Source organism: Vidua macroura, chromosome 9 (assembly GCF_024509145.1).
Source record: "Vidua macroura isolate BioBank_ID:100142 chromosome 9, ASM2450914v1, whole genome shotgun sequence".
NCBI classification, from domain to species: Eukaryota; Metazoa; Chordata; class Aves; order Passeriformes; family Viduidae; genus Vidua; species Vidua macroura.
The window spans coordinates 1,657,471-1,671,249 of NC_071579.1; the positions used below are offsets into that span (position 1 = coordinate 1,657,471).

The 13,779-nt window shown below is 38.3% G+C and overlaps 1 protein-coding gene across 13 annotated transcripts in view; it reads right to left on the reverse strand.

Annotated features, from left to right (window-relative positions):
* Positions 1–13,779, reverse strand: part of DNM3 (dynamin 3) — a 234,123-nt gene that overhangs the window by 172,397 nt on the left and 47,947 nt on the right. For all 13 annotated transcript variants that reach the window (XR_008438301.1, XR_008438302.1, XR_008438303.1 and 10 more), the window contains one exon: positions 12,425–12,538. Coding sequence is in view for 10 of the 13 variants with exons in the window: in XM_053984865.1 (XP_053840840.1) it covers positions 12,425–12,538 (114 nt within the window). In the remaining 3 variants the exon portion in view is untranslated. The remainder of the gene's footprint in view (positions 1–12,424; positions 12,539–13,779) is intronic.

A 13,779-nucleotide genomic window follows, 5' to 3' on the forward strand; every position in this document is an offset into this window, starting at 1 on the left:
CAGACTAATGCTGATGCACTTGGCAGCAAGATTCCAAACTTGATTTCCCTCAGCCCTAAACCTCATTAATATTTTGCCTTCTGCCTTATTCAGCCTATGTCCTTTTCTGCTGGTATGGAAAGAAGATCCCTGGAATGCTGTCTTTCCTTGACAACATAATTTCTTGCTCTTGGTGACACATGCAGTAATTAATCTCTGACAGTTCCTCACTGGGGAAAATCTGACTACTCTACTGAGGGTCCCACTCCCAAAAATCATTCCTCACTCTTTCCAAAATTGTATTCTTCTTCCACAAGGCAAGTGCCAAGTGGGAATACCATTAAAAAGCCAGTCCCTACATATGCAATGATACAGAGACAAGGAGCCCTCCTGGTTTATCTATGCTGTGCTCTACTTTCTCCCTCATTACAGTTTTATCTTCAAAAGCCCTTGCCCACCAATGCACTCTCTCTGATACACTTGTTGCTGGTTTTAAGAAAGTGAAGCACACATCACATTAAAACTCTCCTAACCTTTACCTCTGCTAATTAAACAAGAAACCCCAGCACTGCTTGGACACATGTTAGTCCCCTGTGACCCAAATGGGAGAGCTGGAGGGTGCACATTCTGAAACAGACTCAAGTGCTTTAGCACCACCACAAAGCAGCCTGAAGGTCACTTTTCCTTTTCATCGGACTGAGACTCCAGTTCCAATTCCCTAGCATCCAAGTTTGTTCCATTCATTCTCCCTGAAGTGAGAGAGAGCTCTGCAATCTGCCCTGTACACACCTCTAGGAACTGTGGCTCTCAGAATCTGCTGGCACCTAGGAAGAACCAAATCATGCAGAAGTTATTTAGGACACCAGAGCTCACAGTACACATTTAGATTTTTATACATTCCTGTCCAGGAAGTTGGTGGAGATCTACCTCACAAGACACTGATATTTGCCTCAGAATTTCAGGCAGAAAAAGAACTGCTGGCACCAACTGCATCCTTGCACACCCAGACACAATCTGCATATCCAGACCCAGACACAACCACCTCCAGGTTCGACTTGAGAAGAGCTAACTTGTTCTGTCAGCTGTTGTGTTAGACCATGGGCTAAGGCAGATTTAAAAAAGTAAAAAACCCACACAACAAAATCAATCTAAGTACGACACTTCGATTCAAGAGAATGAGTAACAAAGAAAAAAATTTACCGGAGAACAAGGCTGGTTGCCTGAAGGGAGAATATCTTAAAATCTACGGTAAAGTCATAGTTGGCAAAATTCAATAGATCTGGTAAACATCAAAGATAAAATTCAGCAGAATAATTCCACCAAGCACCATTAAAAGAAAAATGGGACCAGCAGGGTTACCAGTGAAAAACAATGCCAGGCCTAATAGCACTGATCTACCAGAAGCAATTTATTATGACACCAGAAATAGCTATTTTCACAGTGGATGCTTGAAATGAAAACTTTAAAGCTTCTTTAAGTCTTGAGCTATAGCAAAGTATTCAACCAGCCAGCCAAAATAGCTGAAGGGAAATAGGAAGGCCACATGTGGAACTAATTACTCATGTAGAGGCTATGACAAAGAACATTTCTCCAGACTTTTCATGGGGGCTTCACTTTCAGGAAGTAACTCTAATTACTGTTCAAGTCTCGGCAGCCTGCATGCCGCTGACAGTTCCAAGAAAAAATGAACCTATTTGCCCTTTTCTTGGTCTGAAATGCCAAAATAGAAAAGCACAACTAGAGTCATTAAAAAGAAAGAAAATAAGCACTGGCTTATTACACTAGCTTCCTGAGCAGAATCCTTTTAAAAAATTCTGTTTTTCAGTCTTCACAAAAGAGCAAATTCTGCATCTACATTAACTCGCTCACTGTTGGCTGCAGTGAAACTGTACATCTTGACTTTTTACAGCTTTTCCATACTGGGGCCCACTTCCTGCCCAGTTGAAGAAAAAAATCTGGCCTGAAGATGAAATGACTGCTTAACATTACACTAAAACATCTGGTACCATTTTATACACAGACCCATGTCTGAGAGCAGGCAATTCTAGCGGTCTCACCAGCGGCACAGTGCATACCCAAACCTCCCCAGGGTGACATCATCCCATATATGGACTCTCAGGCCCAGCCCTCCCCCTTTTCCTGGTCCTAAATTCATTGCCAGATCCCCAGTCTGCTGCAAATGTGCCACGTCAAGACTGGAAATCACAGCACTTCAGTGTGTTTCAGTGAGTGCTGCAGAGTGTGAGCGAGAGCCGAGCACAACCCGTGATGCAGGAAGGCAGTTTTTCCCCGAGACTAAAAGAGGATTTAAAATAAATAAATAGACGCGTCCGGAGATCCTGCTCCGTCGCCCCAGTGTTCAGACTACCTGTTCAGGACAATGCTGTTGTACAGTAGTCTGCACATTGGTTAGACTGGGCAAGGGAAAGCGGCGGCGTGGACTATTGGGGACGCAAGTTGCTCTTGCCAAGGAGAAGACACTCAGTGCTCCTTTCAGATCTCATATCCAGTATTTTTCTTCACAGGTTTTGCACACTAGGGAATAAGAAACGCTAAGGGACACTGTGAAAAAGGAGGACTGCAGAATAAAGCGGGGAAGACATTCTGGTAAGGCCTGCTTTGGAAGAACACCTGGCCTATGACCTGGCGAACCTAGGTGACTCCCCTCCCCCCTTCCTCCAGTCATCACTGCAAGAAAGATGGAGCTCTGATGGTGCACTAAAAGCCATGCAAGAAATGAGAGAGGTATATTGCCTAGAGGTACACTGCCTAGAGAAGTGTACAACAGTAAAGCTAAAGTCGGTCATTTCTTTTTTACTAATTTTTTTTTAATTTAAAATAAAGCTTTATTCCCCAACAAATTAAAAAGGTAAATTTAATTTTTTTTACTTGAAGCTGTTAGTATAAATATTTAAGAAGTATACTTTTTTTCTTAGGCTTGCTAGAAGTATGTATTCTGAATAGCTCCTGTTGTGATCTATGATCTGAAGATCTTTTTTTTTTTTAATTATTTTTGCTTAAAGTAATAAAATACTAGTAAAGAATGCATGGATAATAGTTTATAATATTGTAAAATATATCACCTCTGGGAAAATTGTACTTAGTTTTTTATATGCAGTTGAAACTTCTTTGCAAGTAACTTATGCTAGATGTGCTAATGAAAACTGGGAGGGAAACCATAGAAAAGCTCGGCTTCTGCCATGTAGAATACAAAATCTTTGATTGTCAGGAAAAATTACCTTTTAAAGTTCAGGATGTGATGGAAAAAAAATCACTCAATAAATAAAAGGGAAGAAAGAGCTTTCCAACCCGATACCTGGCTGGATATTGCATGGGAATGATCAGGACCGATTGGCTGTTGCCGCTCTCATGTGTACTTTGAATCGCTGGTAATTCCTCTACCATTCAAAATGATAAGTTACTTTGTCCTGAATCCCACTGATAAAAATGGAATTTGTAAACCAATGCAGAAGTTTGCTTTGGTGAATTTCCAGCTGTCCTAGTAGGGGAAAAAAACCCTCAGGCTGAATGAAATCCCCACGGACAAAATAATACAAAAAGTCTGGGCTGCAATTTGATACCAGCCGAACTCCAGAGTCAGCTCCCCTAAAGTTAACAGTAGTAACAAACTACTGCAACCGGAAAAAAATCCCACCTATATGGTGCTCATTATTGCCAGGAAGGCTTGGAATAGCTGTACTGTAAAAAGAATTAGCATAAATATGCAGCCATTAATATTACAAGCAGCCGATTTTGCAGAAGGTGCACTGTATTTTAGACAGCCTTCATGCTATAATTTCTTTATTTAAAAAAATCTATATATTATGCTGACCTTTTCCATCGCTCCTTCAATAATCAATAGAGGAGCTTTGGGGGAGAACTGGTCATGTAGTGTTGGTGTGATGGTGCCTGGACTGGCTGCCTTAAAGCTTACAAAGCAAGGAATAGCACTGTCATTGCCCTCTGCCTCCCAGCAAAACTTTTATTTTGATTAAAAAACTCTTTTTAATGTATATATACACTTGTAAGTTATTTGGTCCCTCTTATTTTTTTTTTCAGAAGATTATTTTTATTATTAACTTAGTGAAATTTAATCCATTATAGTATGAGTAGATGGAATTTTTATTCTTGTTCTGCTTTAAAGTGGAGCTACCACACACATATAAATGTGGTTATTAAGAGAAAATCTGAAGCAATAGAAAGAAATTAAAGGAATGGAACTAGAGTCAAACTGGCATTAATATTTCTCAATCTTTATGTATGATTGCTGTCTTAGGCATCACAAATCTGAAAAGTTTTATAACTTAGATTTTGTTTAAGCGGTAAAAAAATGTTTCCAAATTTTGTTAAGAAACTCGCTCAGTTTTGCTTTCAAGGGGAATATGATCATTTGCAATTTTTTTTTCCTCTCTTTTTTTTTTTTTTTTTTTTTTTTTTTTAATTCTGATCTAGAAATTAAGGAAGGAAATACTGTTATCCAGGGAATAATAGGCTCTCCATGAAAATAGTGTTGCAGATAGCCTGTGTTAACTTTTGCTAAATAAGCAAGGACAATGGAAACATATGGAACCAGTGTTTCTCTTATCTCCATTCCACTATTTGCATTAATCTTTATTTTAAATGACCTTTCTGGATTTAGGAAGTGATTCCCCTCCCATACACCCATGACTCTTCAAAGTTACATTTTTAGACTGGAAGGCTGAGATCGAGGAGGCCCCCTTGGCATGGGGCTTGGAAAGGAGGCGGGGGGGAAACGCAGAGTGCAAAGCAGCAGATATGGAAAGAAAGGCTGCATTGTTAGCAATGAATAAGGAAGTATATCGACCTCGGCTCAGTAACCAAAACATTTTCAAAGTGAATTAAATGATTCTGTGGTTCTTAAAACACTGCTGGTTTAATTGAAACAATTTCTAGTTGATCATAGCCACAGAGAAGAGATTTCAATAGTCATAAAACAAGATGCTTTAAACATGCATGTCAACAAACACAAATAGGCTGCATATAAATATTTCAAGAGGAAAAAAAAAAAACAAAAAACAAAATACCACCAAATATTACTTTTTGTAATGAATAAATAAAGAAATTAGCAGGACCCAATGCATATTAATCATGGTGAGAGTTCTCTAAAGCCAGGACGATACCAATGCTTAAGCCTGTTGTATGAACTGATAAATATTACCATAAAATGCACATTAAAGCCAGCAGGAACATTTAAATAGGTGAGTGTTTCAATATAATAGACTTTCTTTCATCTTTAGGAAGCGTATTTTTTTTAAGTGCACGCAAAAAAAATTAAATAGGAAAGAGGAAGAAAATATTTCAAACCTTTTCTGACTATTCCTTTAATGTTAAAAATAAAAGGAAAAGAGAGAGAAGGGTGGGGGAAAGTCAGCTAACTTTATAGAATTAAATATAGATCAAATAAGTATCCAAACATGAAAAAAACTAGTTACTTTTTAAAAAAACCATGTCATTTGCCATCTTTCTGCCTTGTCATTAAGCTGCATGTTGTCTCCTGTATGACCATTGCCAGTGCTATTTAGTGCATCTGTATTTTCAGAGCATGAAGACACTGCCACCCGCCCCACGCTCCTTGCCCCCCTTCCTGTACTATCACTGTGCCTCCAGACCACCCAAGTATCATTTCTAGATGGAAGATATTATAACCAAAATAGCAAAATACCTGCATAAAAATTCCAGGCTTCTACATAGAATGTTCATTATAATCTTTCAATCAAAATCTGTTAAGCAGATTGGAAAATGAAAAGCTCTAAACTTTAATGTGTTACGTTTTTAAAATAATACATTTTAATCCAACGCGTAACTTTACTTTTTCTTGTAAAAGGCTTTGCTTCCTGAACTGTACTTTATTTAGGAAAAAAAAAAAAAATCTTAATTGAAATACTATTAAGGGTCAGGATTAAACCTACAAAAAGACAGGAAATGCCAGAGTTAAGAATGAAACTTTCCTGAATTATTCTACTGTAGTTCTGCACTGCATTTTACACAGCGTTGCAAAGCAGTATCTAAAAATAAAACCCTCCCTTAAATAAAGAGTCCTGATCACAACTGGAGGGAATACATATCTCAATCCAGTTTCCAAGGTACCAATATTTAAAGTCAGGTCCTTAACATAAGTTTCTGTAAATATAATATTGGCAATCATGAGATTTTTTTTTTTTTATTATGAGTATTCTAAAATATTCTCAAGTCCTTTACTGACTCAGTGTGTCAACCAGACACAGGACACAAAATTGTTAAGCCCATTAAGCAACTTAACTCCAGTTTCAAGGAATTTCAGTTTTTAAATGAAAATCAAATGGAGATATTAATCTAGTACTGTCTAGCAGCACCCAGTGAATTAACTGAAGGGAAAACAAACTTGCCTCTGTCAAGATGTAAAGCTTTTTGCTGATTCTTTGATGAATTCTCCTTGTGTACAGTTATTAGAAAGACAGCACAAAGTTTCCACTTACGATTTTCCTCCCAGCACAAACTCCCTGACAGTTGTTAACTGAAAACCTATTCTAGAAAATCCATACTTCTGCTATTCCAATATTCTGTACTATAGGTTGCCAATGACTTTGACTGTACAATTCTTTGTTATTTCAAGAAGGATCCATAACACAGAAAGTCAGACCTAATTTTCTTCCAGACTTTCATTACTTCAGCAACTAAATTCAGGAGTTAAATCTGATTAAATCTATGAAACAATCGGTGTATTATATCTATTTTAAAAATACTTATAATTTTCCACTTCTGTTTTTCTTCAAAATGGTAAAGCAGGCAGCAAGAAATGGAAAGTTAAAACATACTCTTAAAATTTTACTTTTCACTAGAAAAAATTAAGTAAGCATTTTATAAAGACAAAGCATTTAATGTATTGGAATTAATTTTTCATCTCTGAATTAATTAGCCATTTTTTGTGGTTGATTCATTTATTTAAGACATTTATTCCACCTTGTTAGGCTTAAGGAAAATTTTATTCATATAATTGATAAACTTAACCTGTATAGTCAATTTATATATTAACTGAAATGCCTTTTATCCTTTACGGCAAAATTACTAGAGACAGAACACCTGAATAATTACATATTGACTTATTATTAGTTTCATATAAAATCTCAGCACTATCCCCACCTTTAATCTCTGGTAATTTATAATCAGTTTTCAGGCTGAACTTAAAATTGTTTGGTTGCTATTCTGAATGGGGTATGTTTGAGAAGGGTTTGAAGGCACAACTTTGTTGCTTACCTATGGTGGCACTAGCGAGCAACAGAGATTCAAGAACACCATTACAAACCAGAAACATTTAATCTGTAGAGAAAATTAATACAATTATGCTTTTCCCCCTTTAAGATTCCACTGGGTTTTATACCTTCTGAAACAATAGCCCAGAAATGTTGCAAATGTCACTGCAAAGTTGGATTACAGTCACTGTGTGTAGAGACAGCGTATAGAGAAAATTCAGAAAGCAGCACATTTTGTGATGTGAAATTATGCTATTTGCATGCTTTTGATCTCTAGTATAGTCTGTATTTGACTGAAAAAATTTACTGAAGTTTTATGAGGTCAATTTATTTTGTCAGTAAGTACAGATTTTGAGACAAAGCAAAATTTAAATAACATGCAGACCAAAATACTAAAAGGAATATAATGCATGTACAGCTATCACATATTAGCAAAATCGATCCAAAATGCAATCAGTTTTCTTTCCAGCACATTCCCTATAATGGGGTTAATGTGCAAGTTGCAGCCTCCATTTATACAGAAGGATTTTTATTTTTAACATCCCAGATTATTGTACTTATCTGCTCCTAGAAAATATGCACTGTATAAACATATCCTTTATCTTGAACTTCAGTATTTCTGTGCTTCCATGAAGAGTAAAAACATCTGGTTAAATTACTATGTGTGAGCACAATGTGCAGGCAAAACCCTGTACAAATTGCATATAAAATAAACCGTGGCTTCGGTTCTTTTTGCTTTTCCAAACGTTCAGCGTGAGCAGTCTGTTGAAATCGCATCCCTGATATGTGTCAGCACAATGATAACTCATGTACCAAGCTTCTTTTCTGAATAAAATCAAGTTCTGTTCTTGTTCTGCAGCTGCCAATGTTTTAAAGTTTAATTCTGTTATGTGTGTTCCCCCCAACAAACACCCCCTAAAGTGGACTGGCACAAAGTGTTGCACAGCAGCGGCGATGGCTCCAAGGGACTGGCTGGACGGAGTTGTCATGTGTCTGCCTGTCTACACTTGCTGTGCAGAACATCCTCTCACCTGTACAGCAGGCACAGACAGGCAGTCGCATGACAACCCAGCCTGAGGGACAGCCGCCAGTGGGACCCCGCTCTGACAGCCCAGAGCATCTGCAGCACCAGCTCCAGCCAAGAGTCGCTCTGGACCTCAGACGGCCGGTCAGTCACCAAGCCCAGAGTCAAAGCAGCACTGCCTGTCAAGTACAATAAAACCCACTGCTGAAATTCTTACTGTGCTTCCTATAGTACTCTTTTCCTAGTTGTTCTCACGAGCTCACTAACAGTAAGTTGGATTTATCCGCAGCCCTGCGGCACCGCCGTATGTTCTGTCCTCCCGTTTGCTTCCCAGGCATCGTTCGATTCTTGCTGTATAAAACTCCCCGACATTCCTGCTCTCCACAGAAGCCAAGAGCAGCTTATTGTGTAGCAAGTTCATTCCGTAAACATACACAGTGTCAGACCTTAGAGGAACTTCTTTCCACTCTTTCACCTCCTCCCTTATTTTTGTAAGTTCGCTCTCAAGTCTCACATCATTTTACAACTGAGAACAAACTGTGAAATTATAATACAAACTGCATCCATCACTGATGTTGACAATAGTATAATTTACTATCGAAACAGAATGGAAATATTTTCTTTGGAAATAAGACTACAGGAGATTTTTCCCCATCAATGTAAATTTCACATTTTTAGAAATTCTAATCCTAGAGTCCAGCTTGGCATCCTTAGCACAGCAATAATGCCAGTGAAATCTCTGGATGCTTTAGAACAAAGAATAAAATCACATTCTATGACTATGCACCGTAACAATGCTACACCACTTTACAAATGGCATCCATATCTTTACAGTAAAGAGGTTTTTTATTCACAAGATAGAATGACATTCCACATTCCCAAAATCCATTTCATCCTAATGCAGAAGTGGCTAATTCACAAACTTCAGATTTGCAGGTTGACTCTCAAATGAACCTTAGTTAATGCTAATTAACAATACAGTAAAAACTGAGAGTAAAATGCTCAGATTTAATATTTTGTGTGTGTAGGTGTGCCTTATAATGCTTCAGCTAGGATTACATTAAATACTCTACGAAATAAATCTGTATTTGTGAGGTCACGGAGTGTGCTGATCTTGCACTTGTTTACAGCAGCCTCAAAGCCAGTACACAGCACTTTCCTTGCTTGGTTTTTAAGTAGAAAAGCACAAAGTCATGGTACTAGTCACACAGCAAAGTTACAAACAGAAGCAACTCCATGCAGGATCAGAAACTAATCCATATTAGTTCTCCCAGAACTGATACTGTAACTGCTCTAAGCACAGTGCTCAAACATCAACCTGGCATTTCCAGAACTGCAAGTCTAAAAACCCATTCTTAGGCACTGAATCGTTATCATCAGGAATAAAATCCTGGTGTATGTTTGACAAACAAAACCATGTGAAGAAAACAATTGTTTATTTTCCAATACTGATATCATACAGGAAAATCTGAAATCTTTTGCCATATCAGCTTGCTTCTAAATACATTGTACTGTGGATTTATCACTTATAAAGCTACACCTCACAAAGGAATTGACATCCTTCTTCTATCAGTGCTAGCGAGCCACCACTAGTGATCTTGATCTCAGAGCAAATTCCAGACTAGAAAACAGGCTCAGCTTACACTAGAGGGGGTACACAGCCCTGGAGGCCCCAGCAGGCACCGGAGCTTTGCAAAGCACATTGTCAGAGCTCTCTGGTACACAGCTGCTGCAGCACTGGCTACAGGCACAGAGGGCACAAACTCTTCAGCATGGCAAGGGAAGCCAGGTGAGAGCTGACCCTGCACCTTCCCCAGCTGCCAGGGAAAGGCTCCCGACCAGCCCGGGGCAGGGGCTGGGGGCTCTGAACTCCCCATGACCTTGCAGGGCACACAAGACACACAAACACACGGATCACTTCTCACATCACCAGACTGCACATCTCACTGGGGAAAACACCCCCACACAGCCACTCCAGCCAGCAGCTGAGGAGCCTTACTGATTTTTCAGTCTCACTGAGAAGGTCCAGTAAAAAAAAAAAAAACAACAAAAAAAAACAAAAACCCACACACAACCAAAAAAAACCCACCAAAAATCTCATAACTTTATAAACTCTTTTCCAGGACAAAATAATCAAATTATACAGCTAATCTGTACTTAAGGAGCAACTTCTTTCACAGCAGAGCATGGAATGGAATAGTACTCTGCTATTATCCTATGCAATTCTTTTCTTAACACTCTAAGAAATTCCTGAGTGATCTCCCATGGCCTGGATTAACTACTGACATTTTCATGACTCTCAAAACACAACTGTTTAGCAGTTAAGAGACATTATCTTAAAATATGCATATGGAAATCACACAGTGGCCATTTCCTTCTGAGTACTTTCATGAGCTTCCCAGGTGACTCTCCTCAGCAGATTGTCAAAACTATTTCTTTTTAAAGGTGCACAGCACAAGATGCACCACTAGGATTTTCAGGAATTTTTATATTTCTCACTAAACAAAAATCAGACTTAAAAAAACCCCCAAAACTACCTAAAAATATTGCCACAGCTCATTTAGGATGCACCTCCAACTGCTTGAGATAAAACACAGCAGGTGTGTTCGTTTTGCCACATTGCTTGTTTTAGTTACAGTTACCTGTATCTTACCTAAGAAAGCTGGTTCTGGTAACTTCAAGGCAGAGCACAAAAAACAACAACTTCAAATTTTCAAATTCATAAAGTTACTTTTGCATTTTTTTCAAATTCTATTTCAGCAATCTGAGAGTAAAATTTCCCCCCCATTGACACCTGCCCCTTGGCTCCTCCCCTCTGCCTAACATGCACTGGTTTTTCTGTTACACTAAATTTGAATCCCTTTAAAACTTAAATAAAAGGGCAAGGGGCAAAATCCTCAAGATTAATCTAATTTGTCCCTCTGCCTTAAAGTCTATCCTGAAATGGCTACGGACTAGGGGGAAAAAACCAATTTCTGAGCAGCACAGTTCCACCCTCAGCAGCATTACTGAAGGAGTGCCACATCTTGGATTTGCAGGACTCTGCCTTATGCACTGCAGGCCCTCTCCCCAGGGCTTCCAGAGAATCCACCGCAGTAAAACCATGGTAGTTGTAATGAGAATATGACTTTGCACAGTCCCCATCAACCTGTTTTGTTGGGATCAACCAGTGTTTTGATTATTACTTAGAATAAGATGAAAAGATTGAGTGATGCTTTAGAGCTCATTTAAAGCTTTCTCTTTACCTGTGCTTCTTCCATCCATTGAACTGGTTCACTCTAAAAATCAATAATTTCTTACTAAAAACATTTAATTTTTTTTTGGGGGGGTGGGGGACCAGATAGGAAATAATAGGGTTTTTTTAAATGTAGCCCTATTTTTCTACAAAAACCAACACAAACCTTACAAAAATTCACAAAGGCTTTACCATAAATCTGATGGCACACATAACCCTGTTTTAACCTTCAAAATACTGCTGGAGTCTTGGATAAAATGTATCATTATACACACTGTTGAAAAAGTCATTAAACAGAACAGACAAGCTGCCTAACAATACATTCAAAGTGAGCAATGTGGATGTCCTTTTCTTTATTTCCATATTACTCACCTCAGATTTACTGATCACCCAGGAAGGTGCATTTTTTGTCAAATTTGAAAATCCACACCAACGAGCTAGAGAACTCTGCAGATGGGCTTTTCATCCTCTCAGAACATAAGACTGGAGAACAACTGTTTTCATTAAATCAATTGCTGTAGTTACTTTCAGAAGTAAATTTACCCAGACAATTTATGATCAGCTTGCAGTAGATGTACGAGATCAACCCAAGCAAGGATAGGACAATAAGTAGAGCATTCCAAAACAGCCTGGGATTTTTTTCCTTTTTTCTTTTTTAAAGCAATATGTGGAAATTACAGGAAGAGAAGAAAAAAGTAAAATAAACAAAAAATACCCCACGCCACACCCTGTGTTTGTTATCAGCATTTCAACAGAAGTCTTAGACAGTCAGCATTCTCCATGAATCAAACCAGAAATTTAAAGAACACAGCTAAAACCTTAAAACAATCTCTCAGTTCAAGTTTACACAAGCTGATTAAATATTTCAAGCTGATACCAGAATTCAGCATGAATACTGGGGTTTTCCCCAATAGAAAAATGTTCTTCATTCCTTACCTCATCATCTTTATACCAGGACAAGCTCTCTGCAGTCAGGACGAACCAATATTCCTTGGATCCTCCTTTCATGATGCCAATGTTGTTGATGGTGAGCCAGCCTTTCCGGATGACCTATGCAGAGGTGCAGTCAGGTACAAATTTAGTTCATTACTCACTTGACAAAGTTCTGCTGCTGCATTCATTCTTTTAAATAAAGATTTGCTAAATGAAACACAGACAGGTGCATTTTTTCAGTCTGGGAAATTCAACAGTTTTTGCAGCATTCAAAAAAGAAAAAAATAACAGAGTATTATATTTTCAGTCTGAAGGCTGGAGAAAGAGAGAAGCCTAACTATCAGAATGTTGTACTTCAGCAACTGTGAGTGTGATAAGGATCAGGTAAGCTTGAAGATATTTATTTGCTGTATATGAACACATTGTGAAAGCCCACACAACTTAATCTCTGACTACACTGTTCTGCTCTAATTTTTAAGGTCATCTCTAAAGGTGGATACCAGGAAAAGCACCTAAATTAAGGCAGGAAGTTGTAAGGAGAGGAATGTGAGAGCCATTTTCTTCTTATAGGATAGAAGAGAAAAAGAAAAGAGGAAAAAACCTTAGGCAGCAATAAAAATCAGGGAGAAAATAGGTAAAGCAAAAATGTATAACATAGGTACAATCAAAAGATGAAAGAAACAGATGTGAACATACCTATAAATACTAAGACCAGGAGGCTACATCATGCACAAAGAAAGGGGGACAGCAGAAACCTAAGAGAAATGAGACAACTCCCTGGCAGAAGAGTATAACCATGAAAATTCATTTACAGATGAGATGGAAACTTTCAATTTTATTGGAACAGCCACTGTTTTCCAATATAAATGAGAAAGCAAACATTCCTTCCTATCATGCTCTGAACAAGACCACAGAATCCTCCCAATCACAAATGCAAGGAACCTCAGCTCTACTCCTGCTCCCCACAGCAACACCCTTCACTTGCCAATGGAATATTGAGACACAAAAAAAGTGCTCAGAGAAGCCCTTCAGAACCCTCTCAAGAAGCTCCACAGGAACCAACTTGTGTGATCAAACATGAGTTTCCTCTTGGATTTAAAGAAATATATGAGGCCAACATTCCTCTCATAGGGCTTTACAAAACCAGTAACTCCAATACCAACAACTCACCAAAGGAGAACATGGCTCACCATCTAGTCTTTGACATCTATAAAAGTTTCAGAACCAGAATTCACTCCTATTCAGTCTGGATGTTCATGCAAGCTCCTAAAAAAAAACAGCTTTGGTTTTGCACAGGGTAAGGGACTGAATTATATTTGATAACTAAACCAAAGAAGTTGCACCTGAAAAGCAGGAAT